Source organism: Toxotes jaculatrix, chromosome 7, assembly GCF_017976425.1.
Source record: "Toxotes jaculatrix isolate fToxJac2 chromosome 7, fToxJac2.pri, whole genome shotgun sequence".
Taxonomy (NCBI): Eukaryota; Metazoa; Chordata; class Actinopteri; family Toxotidae; genus Toxotes; species Toxotes jaculatrix.
In genome coordinates, this window is record NC_054400.1 from 14,240,048 (window position 1) to 14,258,701 (window position 18,654).

The 18,654-nt window shown below is 42.5% G+C and overlaps 2 protein-coding genes across 4 annotated transcripts; one reads left to right on the forward strand and one right to left on the reverse strand.

Moving 5' to 3' along the window:
• Positions 1-710: 710 nt before the first annotated feature.
• tctn2 (tectonic family member 2) lies at positions 711-5,813 on the reverse strand. 3 transcript variants are annotated; one of them, XR_005894313.1, is made up of 19 exons: positions 5,676-5,813; positions 5,374-5,505; positions 5,052-5,122; positions 4,655-4,856; positions 4,445-4,545; positions 4,130-4,329; positions 3,919-4,039; positions 3,652-3,805; positions 3,468-3,551; positions 3,259-3,372; positions 3,071-3,145; positions 2,848-2,946; positions 2,603-2,720; positions 2,411-2,514; positions 2,076-2,223; positions 1,773-1,916; positions 1,550-1,638; positions 1,101-1,319; positions 711-976 (listed from the first exon to the last, which is right to left on the reverse strand). XR_005894313.1 is itself a non-coding variant. In XM_041042519.1 (18 exons), the coding sequence occupies exons 1-18, from the start codon at positions 5,737-5,739 to the stop codon at positions 1,198-1,200; spliced, it is 2,121 nt and encodes a 706-aa protein (XP_040898453.1). In that variant the 5' UTR covers positions 5,740-5,813; the 3' UTR covers positions 989-1,197. The 3 variants fall into 3 exon arrangements, 2 of the variants coding, with proteins under 2 accessions (XP_040898453.1, XP_040898452.1); XM_041042519.1 differs by lacking the exon at positions 711-976 and having other exon boundaries at positions 989-1,319; positions 5,395-5,505; XM_041042518.1 differs by lacking the exon at positions 711-976 and having other exon boundaries at positions 989-1,319.
• Positions 5,814-6,193: 380 nt separating this feature from the next.
• si:ch211-225b11.4 (thyroid adenoma-associated protein homolog) lies at positions 6,194-18,460 on the forward strand. Its single transcript, XM_041041433.1, has 31 exons — positions 6,194-6,339; positions 6,446-6,626; positions 6,713-6,799; positions 6,884-6,911; positions 7,000-7,148; positions 7,241-7,363; positions 7,467-7,587; positions 7,708-7,853; positions 7,945-8,029; positions 8,109-8,245; positions 8,669-8,866; positions 8,958-9,687; positions 9,900-10,052; positions 10,187-10,296; positions 10,423-10,583; positions 10,672-10,841; positions 10,942-11,106; positions 11,211-11,359; positions 11,501-11,638; positions 11,728-11,832; positions 11,911-12,111; positions 12,193-12,343; positions 12,818-13,070; positions 13,192-13,428; positions 13,548-13,752; positions 13,988-14,176; positions 14,974-15,221; positions 15,330-15,494; positions 15,586-15,840; positions 15,932-16,134; positions 16,243-18,460. The coding sequence occupies exons 1-31, from the start codon at positions 6,218-6,220 to the stop codon at positions 16,485-16,487; spliced, it is 5,610 nt and encodes a 1,869-aa protein (XP_040897367.1). The 5' UTR covers positions 6,194-6,217; the 3' UTR covers positions 16,488-18,460.
• The last annotated feature ends 194 nt before the right edge of the window (positions 18,461-18,654 follow it).

The following is an 18,654-nucleotide window of genomic DNA, read 5'->3' on the forward strand; positions in this document are numbered from 1 at the left end:
GGCACCCTCGGGCCTATTTGGTGGATTTTTGAAGTTTAAAGGTTTTTTTTTAAAATAATAATAATAATAATAATAATAATAATAATAATAATAATAATACAACCTCTGCTGCAAACAGAGACTGAAATGAATACGGCCACTTTTTATTTAATGAACGTTCAAAAAAGAAAGAAAAGAAGTTGAAAAGAAATTGTGGCATATGGAAAAGTTTTGGCACCCTACTAAGTCCGAACAGCGTAACACGCCCCTTTGGCAACATGGGGGCGGGAATATTATGCTTCAGGGTTGTGTGGCAGCATGTGGTACAGGGATCCCTTCACAGAGAGGGAGAACAATGTATTCTACTAAGTATCAGCAAATTCTGGATGCAAATATCCTGCAGTGAGTCAAGAAACTGAAGCTGAAGAGAGGCTTCTACAACAGGACAATGTTGTAGAAGGAGGGCTAACTAGTAGGTTAACCAAACCTTTGCACATGCCACAACTACTATATTGTCACAGCTGGATTAACCTGTTAGACGGGTCCATGACATAATAATGAAGAACCAGGTTCTGAAGTAGGAGATACTAAGATACTAGAAAAAGATTCAAATTAGGGGAAACAAGGAGACCAGACTAATTTGATCCATTTTACTTCCCATGTCCTTTGGAACAATAACTAGAAACTCTATTTTGACCTGAGTCATCCATACAGTGAGAATAAAGACAGCAAGGGAGTCTAGAATCAGCAGCTATGTTACATTGTGCACAGGCTCTGCACAATACTTTAACAATATTGTGCTTGTGGGTGATAACCCCTTGAGGAACATCTAAAACTTGAATAAATTAAGACCCAGAATTGTGCCCTGATGCACTCAATAAGAAACATACTGATACATGGTACTGAAATCAGATTATTAGATTGCACAAAAAGCCTACCCACTTTTCAAGCCTATCATTGAGGATGTTGTGATCAAAAGTATGTGAAGGGATTGAGCCTGAAATAAATAAAAAAAATATCTTTATTACAAAATGGTGAACCCATTCAACTATTTACATTCCCACAAACATGTAAAAACTATATTATTATAAACAAAGTCAAATGGAAAAAGGTGTAATTACATTTAAGGGACATTTAAATTCATCATCTTGTTTAGCTTCTGACTCTGCTATTATCCCTCCAAATGTGTCTTCCTCTACAACAACACAAAGAGTCTTCTTAGAGAGAGGCGCTGTTCCAAGCCTGTCGGATTTGTCTCCATGGAGTCCCAAGAATGGAGGCAGTGATAAAGAAGAAAACCAAGATAAGGCCCTTAGCCAATGACTGAGAATATGGCTCACCTGGGGAGGACAAAGGTAAAATAAATCATTAATGATGCTGTCAGTGTCCACTGTCATACTGAAGCAGTGTTTCTCACACAAATATTTCACAGCTGTGGGATATGGGAGTGCCTTTTTTTTTTAATTCAGAGGTCCTCTCAGGGATCAATTTCACTCACTTTTCTGTTATACTGTTCGTCTTTTTCACTAATTACATTTTTCATAGCATGAAGACAGTTCTGAATTCCCACCTGTGTAATACTTGGTGATGGGAAAGGCTAGCTCGGGCCAACACACATCATTCCTGTTACAGTCATACTCTGTGAAGTTGATCTGAAACCTGGAGTAAAAAAGTCAAAACAGGACAAAACAATCTAGATTAGAATCAGTCAGGCCACTAATACATGAAATACTTTATTTGGCTCAACTTGACAGCTCTCTTTGTAAGGGAAATCTCGCTGTTTGAGGAAGCACCTGGTTTTTGGTGGTCCTGTGCTGATAGGTATGTCAGTAAAAGTGACTGAGGAGGTGATGGGAAATAACTGAGTTTCCGCTGGGTCCACACATGGAAAGACATCACTTCCTCCACAATCCAGCTCCCAGGTGGACAGGCTGTAGCTAAAAATGACCAAAATAGGATTCTTGACGCACAATGACTATAATACTTTGTAGTATGTAATGTAATGTAATGCAGATGTAATTTAGCATATATGGTGACTTTTAATAGCTGAAAATACAATTTACATCGTGCATCACAATGAGCAACGTGATACACACCTGACTTGCAAAGCACGGATATCCCTTTGAGGTACGCCCTCTACCATGCCAGTGATAAGACTCCAAACACGGATGTGCTGGTGGGATGGAATCCCATAACATGAACTTGCGGTGTCTTCCATAGCTGTGCTTGAGTTCAGCGTCACAACTATTATGTTGTGTGTAGCAATTAGTTAGAACCAAAAGAAATAAAAATGTGGTAGGACACTGTTAAATTTGTTTTACACATTAAAACGTAAAAGTATTACTACATGTATGTTCTCATTACACAAACACACATGGACTGAACAAAAAGAAAACTTTGTATGAATTGTTTCTTTGCACCATCTACTTACAGCTTATATTCATCCAGTCTGTCAAAGTGAGAGGATTTGGGTTTCCACTTCTTGCCACATATGTGGCTGTAGTCAAAGCTGCCTGGAGAGAAGTAACAGTCTCTCTGAAGGAGAAAGAAAAACATTATATTTTATTTCAACACAAATACACATAGACATAGATCAAACATGAACTCACACTGAGCTACTGACCTCAGGAGATCACACTGAGTCAGATTCTGTCGGCTGATGGGTAGCAGACATCCTGATGTTGAATTCTCCCCAAACAGAACTGGTTTCTTCTCATTAGCAGAACACATTCCATCATTCACTGTGAGCCAGATCAGAAAATGGTGCTGTGTCTTTATGTTAAGTTGTTTGGATTGAAATATACATAATTCACTATCATTCTCATTACATTGATCCAATAATCAACAACATAACTTAAAGGGTTTTACCTGGTTTCCAAAGATTGATTGACGTCCTCTGAATTGAGACTGTATTACTGTCCAAAGTGTCCACAGTTCCACCAATAACAGGCCTTCCCACCTGATAACCTGACATTTAAAATGTCTGTGTGTTACCCACTGCAGTAGGTACTGTGAACTATTTTCTACAAAACAGTAGGACACAACCAAAGCACAACCATTCTCAAGAAGAAGTATTTTATCTTGTTCTCACCTGGGTTCCCGGAGTTGGGCTCACCCATGATTTCTCCATTTAGAAACACAGCAGAATACCTCGTTGTTAACATCACTGTTCAGGAAACAAAAAGCAAATATTAGCCCAAACTTTATCAAACATATCTCTCAATGTGTATCACCGACTGGTGATAAGTCAAATCATGAGCAAGCATTGCACTCACTTACCACTATCATTCACAGAGATGGTCCCCACAGTGCGCGTCAGTGTGATACTTGTGATGCCATTGCCTTTCCAGTAGAATTTATAATCCAAGGCTAAGGTCACATTCTCACACTCATCTTCAGAGAAACATTAACACATTTCAGTATTAAGGTTGATTAGTTTAACTTGCTTAACTTTAACTTATTTTCAAAATATGTTGTAATCTCCATACCTGAAGAGGCAACAGCATCTGTGCTTGAAATAAACTGACTTAAGTCAGTGGCCACTTCATCAGTTACATCCACTATAACATCACCTTGAATACACAGAAAAAACAGAAACCAAAAATTAAAAACACACGGACCTCAAGAAGATATCAAAGCATTGTTAATGTACATTGAACGGGTAAAACATACCCCCTTGCCCATTCTTCACTTCAACCCGTAAATCCATTGGTAGAGTCTGTAAGGGAGATCCAGTTGGGCAGGTACGTAGCAGAGTTACACATTTGACTTTGAAATTTTTCAGAAATGCTACAGGAGCATTGTTTGCACACAGCCCAAGCACCTTCTGTGGAACGAGAATATTCAAGACATTAGTTGTTACAGCTTTGGCAACACACAGAATGCAAAATGTAATGTCAAAAACTGTACTGTACTGTAAATAACATTCACACAACTAACCTGGGGAATAGTGAAGTATTGGTCATTTAATGTTAAAATGGGACTTCCTTGAGTATAAACATTAACTGGTACTGGAGCTGACAATGGAGGCCTTTGGAAGGTTGGGCCAGGCTTGGGTGTACTAGGCAAAGAGTAAATGATAAAGATTAACACAACACAATTGCATAATCAAAACACACAAAAGAAAAACATATATTCAATCATTTCTCACATTGTGTCTCCCTGGTAAAAGAGGCCAAGGTAAGGGTTGTTTTCAGGTGAAGAATTGACACATAAAAATGGAAACCAATCTGGGGAGTTTTCAGAGGACTGCACAGAGCACTGATAATCTGGAGCAGGAGAAACCTGTCCACCAAAGGGCCCTAGGAGACACTGAGACTCAAACAGCTTCAAATCTTCAGTGGAGCAGTCCTGATAGAACGAAAGATAAAATAAATCAATGCTGATTAATACAGAAAGACATACATTTGCCAAAATGCACTGTTCTCATGTTAAAAGAATGCAATAATGTGAGAGATGTAAATACCTTGTCACAACAGCAGCGAACATCACATGATTTGAATGTAAGATCACAGGGACAAGAGCCCAGTGGTTGGTACACTTGGTTCGGAATGGATGTTTTATTATCTGAGATACACAGGACATTTATATTTATTAGAAATGTTGCACTCTATAAGTGATCCCATCCTCAGCATGGAGGCCCATTATGATGAGATGCAAGTTTCATTTGAATTACCAGATCCAGCATTAGCAGGAACCAGCAGGGCATAAATCTTGGCCTGGATCACCAGTGAAGCCTGGGGTGTGCCACCCACACAGGCAGACACCTGAAGAGTTTCCAGGACACACAGTGACTTTGGACAGCAGTCTGTGTCTGTCTCATTCTCACCACACAAACGCAGACTTTTATCCAGATTCAGATGAACTCGAACTGCAGTCTGGGGGCAGCAAGTGAAACAAAGATAAAGAAAAATGGATGTTCACACCATAAAATCAGTTCTACTGAATAAATTATAGTAGGCCTTATTTACTATAAAACCTGTCTAACTGCCTCTTACTTCAGCATTATTTCAACATTATCTGTAAATATGATTTAAAAAAAAATACTGTTCACTATAGGACTGGGCTCTTACCTTTCCCACCTGCTCCCTTGTGAGCACCCACTGTGTCGCCTCGGCCACACATGATGGAGGACCAATGACTCCTGTGAAAGAAAACAGCAAACCATCACCAACCATCTGTCCAACACGTCGACAGTCTGCATAATCACACGGCTGCCTTCCTTTTCTCGCCTTCTCACTGGTATATTCTGGCAACTAAATATATCCAGACCACGACTCTCTTCCATTAAAAATACTCAAAACCTCATCATGAAATCATCGTCATTCATGTTCTGGTGTAACATCTGCTGCAAAACAAGCCCCACACAAGGAGAAGCAGAGGCAGAGCCTTTACCTGTTGCTGTTTGTTGTTTACCTGTGCTGGATGGAAACACCGTCCTCAGATTAAGAGAGACGTCCGAGCTGTTTCCGAGCAGAAGTGCAGAGACCGCGGGTCCAGTTGCAGTGAGATAGGACGGCTGGAAAACTGTCCAAACATAAGCTCATGTTAACTACATAAAACTAATCAAAAGTGAACATAAATAGCGTAACTTTTGAGGTTAGCAATTGACAGAGAGCACGATTTTGTTACGGTAGCTAGCGAAGGTAAAGTTAGCTATGTGAATGTAACACTGGATGAATGTATCAGGAACTTACCGACAGTGTTTTGAGTCTGAGCCGAGGAAAAGAGCAGTAAGAACATATAAACCTCTTTAGCCATTTGGTTCCCTTCAGATTATAAAGTCGACATCTTTGTAAACTGTTTGCGATGTCCTGGCAACGCAGACCTTTGAACGAATCACAGCCTAGAACAGTTCTTGTTCTGGGTAAAGGCGAGAAACGAAATTACACTTAAATGACTGAGAGCGACCTCGTGTGTCCCGGAGTGGTAGAAATGTCTTTGACCAGGATCAGCGGCAAAATTTTAAGCCATTTTTTTCCGTATACTTTTTTTAATCCCTCAACTCTTCATTTACAGGTGTCATACAAAGACATGCTACATGTGATCTTTTTATCTTTTTTTTTTTTTTGGTGTAATTAAAACCTACAGGCTCCTGCCTCTAGGTGGCAGCATGTCGCTGTGATTCCACGGTGACCACTGAATTAGAGTTGTAATCACGTGACCAGCCTTACCAGCGTGCTGCCGGTGTGTCTGTCAGCATCCGCAGGAGTACGTACGGACTGGAGTTTACAAAACAATGTGGTCGTTTGAAGACCTGATGACAAGTCTGAGAGACTGTGTGATCACCGAGGATCAAGCAGCTGAAAATGTCCGCCAAACACTCAGGCTGTTTTCTGATAAACTGTCTGAATCCTCCAGGTTGGTTTCTGTCCCGTTAACACTCTGTGCATCAGTATGTGTCACGTTTGTTTTGAGCAAGGTGGTAATAACGGTAATAACTGAATAATAACGCTTGTATGAACAGGAGCAGTGTAAAAAGATGTAAGGAGCGCTGTTTAGAGGAGGCTGCTCAGCTGCTGAGACAGCTCCCAGAGGCGCAGCTTGCTGGTTTAGAGGAGAGCCATCTCCTGCTTCTTGTCAGACTCCTCATCTCTATGCAGTTGCAGATGGTCAACATTTCCACAGCCTGTCGTAAAGTGGACCAGGTCAGACCCACACCAGGTGTGTTTCTTTGCTGTACAACGCTCAAACCAAAATAGAATATCACTAAAATTTCTTCTTTGCTTGGCAGATGCTGCAACATCTGGCAAAGGTGGATGACCAGTTGGTTTTTAGAGAAACCCATAACTGCTTGCACTCCATGGTCCACACTGAACAGGTACAGATTTCTCATTCCTCTTGTGTTCATCATATATATGCATAAAGGCAGAGAAGATAACTTTTTGCCATGTCTTTGTTACAGATTTTGTCTTTTGAGGATCTGCAGAGAGGTTGGTGCCTACTCAAGACGACGTGTTATTACAGTATGTCGCTAATTTCACTTCTAAGTTTCTAAGTTTTTATCAACTTGTCTTTTAGCCTGTATGTTCCTGGAAGACAGCGCTGTTGGTCGTAAGGTGTGGGGAGAGTCATACCTGTCCCTGCTGAATAAAGTGTCCGAGTTATTCCCCATTGTACTGCAACAAGAATCCCTGAGAGATGGACCTCTGTGTTACATTGCTGTCAAGGTACACGAAGAGCAGTGTGCTTTATCTGTTGCATTCATCACAGACTTACTGTGTGATCTCTGTTTCTGACCTGAGAACTGTGATCTCTGCAGGTGTGCTTGCAGACATTTCAGCTGTTGTCCAGTGAAGTGGCTCCTCTAGTGTGGGACACAGAGCACGGGAGCCCAGCAGTGCAGAAGATCTTGCAGGCTCTTATGGACATAATACTTGGACAGGTTTCTTATTAACTGACTAGTTCGGAGTCACTGATTCAAAACATAGATATAGGTTCAATTATTACCTTTGTTTCATCTTATCAGTCAGTGCTGTGTCTTGCAGTGCTGCAACAGGGACACTCGTCTTTTGGCAGGCACTGCTGTGGCCATGCTGATCAACACAGCGTCAGAGAGCAGAGCTGGAGGAGCTGCTGCTTGGAGTCTGCTACAGGTCTCTGACTTAGGTAACTGCTGGACTTATGGCCTGAGCACATTACGTTTTTGCTATAAACTGCTATAAACACTGCAGACTCTACATCTGAGTGTTTCCTGACAGAATAGTTGTTATTCCTGTTGCTTCTCAGAGCCCTGGCTGCTGACTGTTGGCGCTCTCCAGGTGCAGTGCACTCCTACAGGGAAGGACGGAGTGGACAGGCTGGCTGTGAGCAGGGGTCTCCTGACCTGCTGTCGACCTCACATCTTGCTCAGTTCACATGTGGATGCCACAGAAGTAAATCCACATAAAGGTCACACCAAAAAACATGTTTTTACTTTTCTTCTGTTTGCTTTCATTACCAAATCCATCCTTTCCTTCTTTTCAGATGTGTTTACTGCTGAAAGGTTTGTTTCCCCTGGTCTATGCTCTGTGTGAGGAGAAGCTGGACTGTCACTACTTTGCCTTTGAAGGTAAGTAAATGCCCAGGTTGTTTACTCGTGTGCTTTAATGGCGTTATCATCTGTTCAAATATGATACATGTTGTTGCAGTGTTAACACTATGGCTGAAGAAAGTTAAAGAATGTCTGGCTGATATCTGGAAGATGACAGGTGTCCGCCTTCTGCCTGACAACGGCAACCTGCAGCAACAGCTCGTTCACATTATCTGGACCAATGCAGAAAGCCCAGTGAGTGAATTCAAAAGCCTGAAAAATCATTTACGTACAAGGGCATTTTTCAACTTTGTACACTCAGCAGACTGCCAAATAATGCAGGAGACTGATTACAGTGTGCTGAGAATTGTTACTTGATATTCTCGTCTGACCACATAACATTACTAAATAATCACATTGCAGTTTTGTTGTTTGGAGAAAACTGGATATTAGATAGATTGAGATAGATAGATAGATTGAGGATATTAGATTTTTTCCTGTCATGAAGAAATATATTCAATACCACCTATAATAACAGCCATAGCCTGAAAGGCCCATCCAGATATACAGAAACAAGTTATGTCACATAGTGGACGTCATATTTAGCTTCTAAAGTAATTTAAAGACATGGTAGTGCCAGGATTACTCAGTGACATCCGTCTTAATGTGCATTTGCAGGTAGAGGGTGTGTCAGAATTTGTGCGCAGTGCCTTTTGTCTGCTGCTGGACCTCTATAAGATGGACTGTGAGCAGTTGTGTGCCACAGAGAAGACTCTTTATTTCACTCTACTTCAGCGAATAATCAAACTACCTTGGGAAGCCAAAGCCAAATATCATCGCCTTTGTGCCTTACTGCCATATCTGGGTACTGACAAGGTGAGGATTAAGCGTTAACAGTGTTAATGATGTTAAAATGTAGTCAGTAGTGGTCACAGTGAATTTGATGTATGTTTCTTTAATCAATCAGGTGCTGGATCAATATGCTGACATACCCAATCATCTCCTGAAGTGCTTGTCAACCAATCACCTGTCACCATGTGGATCAGAGCTTTACAAGTGTCTGATCCAGCAGCAGAGACAAGAGCTATGTGAAGTCTCGCAAAAGTCTGATTCACACACTGAGCTGGATCTGGCCAATCAGTGGGCGAGGCGTTGGCAGCCCGTCCTTCACAAGGCGCTGACGTCTGATGTGACTCTTCTACAGAACAACAGCTCAACACACTTACTTCCCTGCACCTTTCAAGTCTTCCCTTCTGCTGTGGACGCTCTGCTGGCCTCTCTGGACCCATTCGCCCCCGGACACCTCTACGCGTGGGCCTGCATCATGAGCTCCTATCGAACCACAACCGGAGCCTCTCCCTGGGCTCTCTCGGGTAGCTCAACCCTAGAAACCCTCCAGCTAGCTCTAGGATCTGCAGATGACAAAGTCCGCCTCGCTGCTCTCAACCTTCTGTGCTGCAGCCCCAAGACCAAAGACACTCCAACCTCGGACGAGATGTCAATAATGAAGATGTTTATTCCTCAGAACCTAAACTGCGAGTCCTCGCCTTTTCGCCAGCATTTTCAGGCTGGAGTGAAGAGGTTTCTTGTCCGTATCAGGGATGGCTGCTTAGCACATGTCAGAGGACAGAAGGGCAAAAAGAAAGGAGATACCAGCCACTCAGAGAGACCACAGGATACACTGGAGCAGGGAATAGGTGAGATGATTGACAGCTGGTGTTTTATATATCCGCAATAAAAGACCGTTCTACTGTACAGATTGATATGTGATTATCATATTGTTTAAAATGCATTCTTAGAAACTTTCAAAAGTCTATACCGAGGGAAAACCCAGACTTTTTCTGGTAAATCTTTCCATTATTTTGCCTATTTTCTGTTCATGATAACTTTTTTCTTGTATATCATGTAGGGTTTGTGGAATGGTTGGGTCAACTTCCATACTGCTATCTAGCACCAGGACACAGTTATCAGAGGAAGAAGACTGTGTTGCTGTTGCTGTCTGCAGTGCTGGAGACCTGCACAGACACTTGGAGCCCAGACAGAAAGAAAGGACAACCTCCAGGTCCGTTTGGCAAAACCAGTGATTGGAAAACTGTTGGCAAAAAACTCAAACAGATGTTATCTTTTCATTTTTTATAGTGTTTTATATTATTTTGGCTCAGAATTTTAATGATCTTACTGAAATATGTTTTGCAGCGAATATGGGATCTCTTATTAACTGTGCCAGACAAAGAGGACAGTGGGATTTCTTCTGCAGGACAAAACAGCTGGTCCTTATCAGCTGTTTGGAGGATTCTACAAATGAGGTAAAGCTGCCATAACTTGTCTCTTATTTCTTTTTATATGGTTCAAATCAAAGATTGAGATTGAAGATAGAATATTTTAGAGAACAGATAATGGATTCTTTTTCTTTTTTTTTTTTTTTTTTACAGATCCGGGAGCTCTCAGCTGACTTACTGTTGAGATTTTTCCCACCCAGCTTCCCAGATGATATCGCTGCAGTGCTGCTCGTGCGAACCAGGCAGCTTCTGTGCAGTCCTCGGGTGCAGGAGGCTCAGATGGGAGCACTGATGATGAAGGTCCTCCTTCAGAAGTAAGCCTTGTCTCCTTCATGTCCTCATTCAGAATTATACCTGCTTTAGAAGCAAAAGATGAGAAGTTATCAGTTCTTCTATCCGTAGATCACCAGACCAGCCTGAAGATTGCAGGCTCAGCAGTGACATTACTGTCAGTGATGTTAATAACCACAAGGCCTCCCGCATGATCAGACTTCTAGTGAAGGAGCTGGAGGAGCATTATCTGATAGCTAAGGCTGAAATGATGCTTGCTGCCAGAACCAAGCCCATACATGGTGAGACTTAAGATCTGCAACACTGACGTGTATATAAGTGATGTTGAGTTCTAGAAAACATTTTTCAGTTCTGTAAATTCTGCCACTAATTACGTACCAGGTATTGTAAGTGCCCTCCAGAGGTGTTTGCTTGAGGCAGGCAGCAGCGTCTATGACATACTTGACCATAGTCTGGCCATTGAGGTCCTGGGCCTGCTGGAGAACATCTCTCTGCTGCTGCTGGGTGTTCTGTACGGAGACCATGATGCTTGTGCCACTGAAAAAGGTAACGGAGTAACCTGCAGAAACACTACAGATTTGGGCATGAAGTGCATTGTATTTTACATTTATTTATGCTATCACACAGTAAATCACTCTCTTCTGTCTTAGATGCCCCTCCTTCTTTTTGTGATATGGGAAACGCCATCAGCTCGCTGATAGCCCAGACATCTGGAGGAGGCCAAGGCGATGGCGAGGAGTGTGTCCTGCTGTCTGAAGAGCACAGTCTCGTTCTCACCTGCTGCTGGGTCTCCCTCAAGGTAAAACAGAATCAGATGCACCGTGTCTGTAATCAGATATCTCAAAATTTAGGAAGATAGCAAAAACCTTATGTTTTAACTCAGTATATTTGGTGCTGGTGTATTTTGTCTCAATATTACTTAATCTGCTTTTTTAATTAGGAAATAGGAATCTTTTTAGGTTCTCTGGTGGAGAAAGTTCTCACTGAATTCAAACCCGGCAAGCACCTTCTAGAAAAAGAGGATCTGATAAGAGCTTCAAAAATATTCAAGAATATTCTTCTTAAATGCCGTCACTGGGTAAGTTTTATGAATCCATTTAGGAACACTGAGTCTGAATCTCCTCAACTATTGTGTTCCTTTTTGAAAGACATATTTCTCTTCGCCAGGGGGCAGTAGAGGGATGCTGCATAGGCTTCACCAAGTTCTGTGCCTGTCTTTTGAGTAGCAATGATCCAGAGCTTATGGATATCCCAACGCACATGCTGAAACAAGTGGGTAGAGATGCATGATTGTTCGAATGATGCATTAATAAATGGAAAAGCTGAACAACTGGCTTTTCTCTCTTGTAGGGATTGCAGGTTGTTCAGTGCCCTCGCTCTACATCTGTGACCCGGCGGGCTGCAGGTTTGCCCATGCTCATCCTCTGTGTTGTATCAGCGGAGGAGGCCAGTAAGGCAAGGCCACTGTTAGCCCACAGTATGCAAACCTTACTGGAGACAGCCAGAACGCCTCTGCCTGAGAACTGGGACCAAACACTGGACCTGCCACAGGTCTGTAGACATAGCAGCAAGAATGAGAACGTTGGTCTTCATAACCAGACGTGGTCATGTTGTTGTCCTGTCTTCTTACAGGTGTGTGCGGTTCACACTCTGCAGGCCCTGGTGCGTGGCTCAGGTCTTGGAGTAGCTGTCCTTCAGTTTGCTCCTGCTGTAGCCATCTTGTCTCTCACTCTGCTCAGTTCTCCCTGCTGGGCCATGAGGAATGCTGCTCTGCAACTTTACAGTAAGACACAGGCACATTAAGAGCTTTACTTTTAATCTGTATTTACAGTATGAAGGATTGCATTAGGACTAGGGCTTGTTGATCAATCTGTCCATTCATTTCTTGATCATTTGTTTAATTGTTTAGTCTCTAAAAAGGCATAAAAACTTCCCATTTTAGAGACTAACTTACATGAGTCAAACTTAGGCCAGTTAGAAACTTTTTTTCTAACTGGCCTAAACTCAAATATTCACTTATTATTCATTCAGATATTCAGTTTCCTGGTGTAGAAGACAAAGAAATCTAGCAAATATTCTAATTTTAGGAAATTGATTGAGTGAGTTTTTAGCATTTTTGCCAGTGATTGAAGGATTGGAACAATTCATTCTTTGTCAAAATAGTCGCTGAAAATATAATTAATTTCAGTCTTTCGACTAATCAGTTGATCGAGTAGGTTCTCAACAATACCCCAGTCATTTAAAATCCTGTTTCCAGGTTCTCTTTGCTCACGGATGCTCGGCCAGCGGCCCAGCAGTGAGGACAGTGGCCCTACCCAGCATGGCATGTCCCCTCCTGCCTTCTTCTTCCACTACCCTGCGCTCCAGCCCTTCCTCCTAGGCGAGCTGAAAGGGGCAGCACAAGGCCTGCAGGGTGGACCTAATGAGGCCAAGCTACATCTTCAACCCTCGCTCTACCCTGTCCTCACTCTGCTATCCCAACTCCAGCCTGGTGTCCAAGACTCAAAAGAGTGATTACCGTTTACTTATCACTACACAGTTTGAAAAAAATATATATATATTTTTTGCCTTAATGGTGAGACTGAGGAGGACCACTGGTTAAAGGAAATTTCTGGTTTCCTTTCCTTTCAGAACTTTGTCAGACTTCCTGCCTCCTTTACTCCAGCTGTCTGCCAGTCCTATTTACAGTGTGAGAGTGATGGCTTCTAAGGCTTTGGTTGCCATGACTCCCCCCTCAGAATACATGAACATCCTCATCAAACTGACGGCTCAGCTGCCCAGTCCACAGGAGCGCTGCTTTCACAACCAGCTCCACGGACAGCTGCTGCAGATCAAAGCTCTTGTAGAGAGAGCTCTCTGCACAGACAGGTGAGACTTAAAAGAGCTGTTTATCGATTCATCTCACAGTTTCAGGCTTTTAAAATGCCCGGTTTATTCATTCGTCAGACGCTGTCAGGCTTTGAAATCCTGGTGTCTCTCTTTCGCAGTGCCCCATCAGCTGCCCTGTCTGAGGTGCTGAGCAGGATGGATGCCTCTCTGTGGCTGGTGACTGATGCTCAACGCTGTCCCTTAGTGAGAGCTGTCTACCTCGGAGTGGCAGGCTCACTAAGAAGATTCTGCTGTGATACCTATCTGTCGAAGCTCAGTGACACACTCATGCATGGCCTCCATACACCCAAAACAGGGCTTCAGGTGTGTAAGACACATGCTTAACACACATGTATATAAACGAAAGGAAACATACCTGCAGTTCTTCTGTCAGGTATCACAGATGTGTTATCAATACACCACAGGAGTTTAGGAATACAGCAGCTTCAATACAACCCTCAAGAGCTACTTTGTCAATTCACTGCACACACACACACACAAACACACACATGCCCCAGCAGGTATTTTTTCTAATACTTTATCTATGTCATTTCCACAGGTTGGTTTGTCATCCTTCCACCAACAAGCCATCCACTTTCTATGTGCAGATCTAAAGTGGGCATGCCAGATCTGGAACAGCTTCTCTGCAGCGAGCCCTGACCTGAAGCTGTCACTGGTTACGTGGGTGGTGGAAGGGCGAGGTTTGCAGCAGACCAGCTTGAAAGAGGTGATCCAGAGGGTGTTGCAGGTGAGACATTATATGCTCCTTAGACTTCAGCACGAAGAAAACAAACTATCCAAAAACCAGTGTAACAGCTTTCAGTATAACGACCTTCTTAGAGCACAATGTGAGGAAACTGGGGAAGCAAAGATAGGCTTAAATATAATGCCATTGGAGGCTGAAATCTGGCTAGAGATCTCTGTCTCCCTCTTACATAAAAAAGGGTGTGTCCGTATTTATTCTGTTCTATTCTGTTCTGTAGTCGGGCAGTTTAACTACAGTCAAGCTGCAGATACCTGTCCTTTTATTATCTGCGGTTTTTAAGTTCATGTAGGTCATTTAGATAACTCTACAGCATGCCCCATTATCTGGACCACACAGTTGCACCTTCCCGTGTATATCCTGTTTAGTGACTCACTTTGAAATAAGCTTGATAAGATGTGATAGTGCAAATCTACAAACAGTGGGTAAAGATAGGGATGGCTGTTCATGTGGCCTAGTTATTTATTTTGCATCACTTGTTTATCCTTATTACTTCATATAGTTGGATGTTCATGTATCTAATTTAGTTTAATAATGCTAAATATGACCTTGTTATTTTTGAAGAAACTTTTAGTGATAATACACTGTTAAGTTAAGTAGCGAATAATAAGATAAATCATTTCTGAGAATAGTCCAAATGTTAAACTTACACAGTTGTTGATGCCTGCAAAAAACATCAATCTTTACATTAGTGTCTAAAGGGTGTACGTGGTTGGGATTTAAAAGCACATCGATCATTGCCAAGTACATTAAAGGACTGTTCTAATCCTCTGTATCTCCAGTCAGACCTGATGGAGGCATTGTTGAGCCACAGTGTGGAGTACCGCAGGACCTACCTCGCAGCCCTGGTAGCAGTAATGGCCGGAGGTGATTCTACTTTACCCCAGCATCTTCCTCAGTCGCCCCCACTGGAGGAGCCAGTTCTGCCTGAGTGTCTGGATTTGTTGCTTGGGGACCTGGAGAACCAGCGAGGCGGGCCAGAGTTTCTGTCCCAGGCTCTGTGTGCTGCTAGTCTGCTGCTTTCCCGGTGGTCAGACTCCAGGTTTTCACATGTTTCATTGTCTTTTTTTAACTTCATTATGGAGTCACATGCTCCTACCTGCAGCTCTGACTTTCTTCTCATCTTTGTGCAAATTAGTCTAAAGATATCCGTGCTGCTGCGCTGGTGTAGCGTACTGGAATGCCACCGGTCCCCAGACATACCTGAAGTGCTCAGGATGGCGTGTGCTGAAGCTCTGTGTGTGGCAGGAGTTCCACTTATGAGCCACAACCTGAGAAAACACAGCACTGCCATCACGCTCAGGTATAATCAGGACAAAGGTCAAATTGTGTTGTCTATCAAGCGATGCACTCTGATGAACAGAAATTCAAAATGTTGAATCTCTCTGGTTTAGGTTGATCAACACAGGCCTTTACTTGCTGCAGGACCAAAGCCAGCAGGTGAGGATGAAAGCGGCTTGTTTTACCTCCATGCTGCACCATTCGAGAAGAGGGGAAGGCCAGAGGAGCGTCTACCTTATGCAGGTCAACCAGGCTCTGCCGCTCCTGCTGGAGGAATGCGTCGATACTCCCGGCACATTGGAGGTCCTGCTGTGTCACCTGCCTCAGTCTGACCTCAGATGTTTGCTGAGAGAGATTTCAGAGACAGGGTATGTTAACATCACTGGATCAATAAGCTATTACAAACACAGCAACCTTGATTGGGTGTTGCGTAACTGTTATTATTGCTCTCTTATCCAGGTGTTCCAGTCTGTATGAGCAGGATGAGGCCAATGTGTTTGCAGAGCCCTCTGTGATGTCAACACACGTGCTGCCTTACCTGCTGCAGATGGCTGAAAAATACTCTGAATCCTCTGCTTTGGTACAGAGCCTGAGTGCATGGGCAGAGCAGAGTGCTGCACAGGTGCCAGACAGCCTAGCAGTGTGCAAAGAGCTTCAGTCAGGTACTTCATTAGCTTCTCTGAATGTAAGAATGTGTTTGATAAATTTAGAAGCAACATATTCAAAATGTTGTTGTGTTACAGTGCGATTATTTGTTCTCTCATATGCAGAGACACTGACCCCGGCCTGGCTGGCTCTCCTCACGAACCCCCGCTTCCACAACACCCTGTGCGGCCTGTTCACCAGGGCTGCCTTCCTCCTCCGACTGTTGAAAACATCTAATGATGTGCGACACCTTTGTGATCCTTCATCCCTGCACACAAATTTACAGGAAGTTTGTGGTCTGCTCAGTCAGAACGGTGTCCACTTTCCATCTGCTTTAACAGCTGCTGTGGCTGGAGAGCTGCCACTGTGACAGAACGGAGGAGCTTTTTTTGTAACACTCAATGAGTAAAGCCTCTTGGCCGATGTGGCCCAGGATAAAATTACCTTATGGCATTTTCATGTGCTGCTTTAGTCTTGAATGAGTATTGCAAGTGCTGATGCTGCAGGACACCAGTACTTGGCAGGCTATCTGAGTTATGTAAGAGTTCCATGACTAGGACTACTTGTATCCATCGTCATATCACCTACATACTGGAGGCACCCACTGACCGTTATGTGCCAGGTGCACTTGAGGAGGACTGTGTAGCAAAACAGGTGTTCCTCATAACCTCTGTTTTTGCTGCAGTGCTTACTGAGTTTACATTTTCTAGAGCTTTATTCATTTTTAGTATAAAGCTTTTTTTAATGCAGAAGTACAACCACTAGGGTATCCCCACTTCTGTCTTTATGATCACCACCACCCAAAGCAATATGCTCATTCTTATTCCCAGAGCAATTCTCCTCTTTTCTGTTGTTGTATGCCGTTTCTCGTGTCTCAGCAGCAGCAGCAGTAACAGTAGCAGGGCTCAGACTGATGCAGTGATGTAATGCAACAGCATCTGGAGAAATTGGCTTCTTGGTGCCCAGCAGGGGAATATAGTGTACGCTTTAATGCTCCATTAGAGGCCTTTGGCCTTGATAAGTGTCCATTTACCAACCACATGAGGGCTGAACATGATTGACTGGATCTGATAGAGGGCTGGTGGTTGCTCCGCAACAGACCACACACTAGAGCAGTCTTACATCACCAGATAGCCCATTGCTTCTGTTTGAGATGGGCGGCTCTCAGTATTAGACAAACACCGACATGAAGGAGATTGCACATGGTATGAATGACCATATTAGTCGATTAAATGTAAGTTAAATGTACGTGGGACTTTTATTGTTGTATCTTCACAACCTTTATTTTCTCTGGATATGGTATTGGCAAACGTAGTTAAATCCTCAGAATGGACACTTTCTAAACAAGCAATTTATTAGAATCTAAGTATAAACCAGTGCAGTTAGTTTATTTTTTGTTTTTTCATATACCTCAGCATATAAGGTACCTCTACTTCAGATAAGGTTGCCATTGTGTATGCATGAGGCATTGTGCATCTAGATTATGCAACAGCTATGACATCAAGCTTACTGATGATTCATAGATAAAGCTTATGCAATGTATTTCCTTATGACCCATGCCAAAATTAACACACGTAGAGCGTGTAGAGCTCTATGAGATTAACAGGTACCTCAAAGGAAGCTACAAGTGGTTCTTGTTGAGAACATGACACAGAACATTAAGTGACCAACAAGGTAATCCTAAATAATGAAAACTGGACTGCTGAATCATCTTATCAAGGAGTTTCCTAAAGTTTACGCCACACTGAATCACAGCTACACTATTAACTGATGGAAAATGTCTGCTGTTGAGAGAACGCCTGTTATCAGGCAAAAACAATCAACATGCCTGAAAACAAAGGCTTAATTATAAGGAAAAGATATTTTACTTTTTATTCATCTATCAGACTCTATTTGAACAAGGTGAGCAAATGATGTCATCTGTCTTGACCCTGAAAACAAATTTTGAGAAGTGTGTTTAAAGAGCAAAGGCTGGAAATTGCCTGAAGGCAAATTGTGTATAAAACTGTAAAATGACCATCTGGCTTAATAAAAGCCTTTTCTGTCGTTACTGGGAGTGCAGAGTCTCTGGACCCTCAGTAAGGCTGCATCCTCCTAATGAAATGATTAACTATGGCAACAGGGAAAAAGGCCAAGTAGGTACAACCACTTTTATTTGGTGTGGGTGTATGTGTGTGCACGCATACAGACGTATGCACCATTTGGAGCATGAAAAAGTGTTTTTCCACTGTTGGATTCTGAACTCTTAAGGTTAAAAAAAGGTCAAGAGTGCATATTTTTTTATTCTACAAAATGGAGTTACAGAAAAAAAAAATCTTAATGAATTAAATCCATTTAAAAAGAGGTTTTTTTTTTTGTCAGTTTAACTTTACATTTTGATTTTTTAGAAATAACTGTTTATGCTGAATTTAATAAAATTTACTCTTGAGGCTGTTATTCTTCAAAAATGTTTGTCTTTCATATTTTCAGTGCTATTTTCATTAGTTTTATTTAGTCCAACCCTTATGCAAAGCTTGGAATTCCCCGTGAAGCAAACT

What these genes read in the sequence shown, in the direction of transcription:
- tctn2 (XM_041042518.1), bottom strand. Translation starts at nt 5,739, where the DNA reads ATGGCTAAAGAGGTTTATATGTTCTTACTGCTCTTTTCCTCGGCTCAG. An exon ending in AATACTTCACTATTCCCCAG is followed by an intron (nt 3,806 to 3,918) that starts GTTAGTTGTGTG and finishes CTCGTTCCACAG; the next exon opens with AAGGTGCTTGGGCTGTGTGC. An exon ending in ACAGGACCACCAAAAACCAG is followed by an intron (nt 1,639 to 1,772) that starts GTGCTTCCTCAA and finishes TTTTTACTCCAG; the next exon opens with GTTTCAGATCAACTTCACAG.
- si:ch211-225b11.4 (XM_041041433.1), top strand. Translation starts at nt 6,218, where the DNA reads ATGTGGTCGTTTGAAGACCTGATGACAAGTCTGAGAGACTGTGTGATC. An exon ending in AAACTGTCTGAATCCTCCAG is followed by an intron (nt 6,340 to 6,445) that starts GTTGGTTTCTGT and finishes TTGTATGAACAG; the next exon opens with GAGCAGTGTAAAAAGATGTA. An exon ending in TTTTGAGGATCTGCAGAGAG is followed by an intron (nt 6,912 to 6,999) that starts GTTGGTGCCTAC and finishes CTTGTCTTTTAG; the next exon opens with CCTGTATGTTCCTGGAAGAC.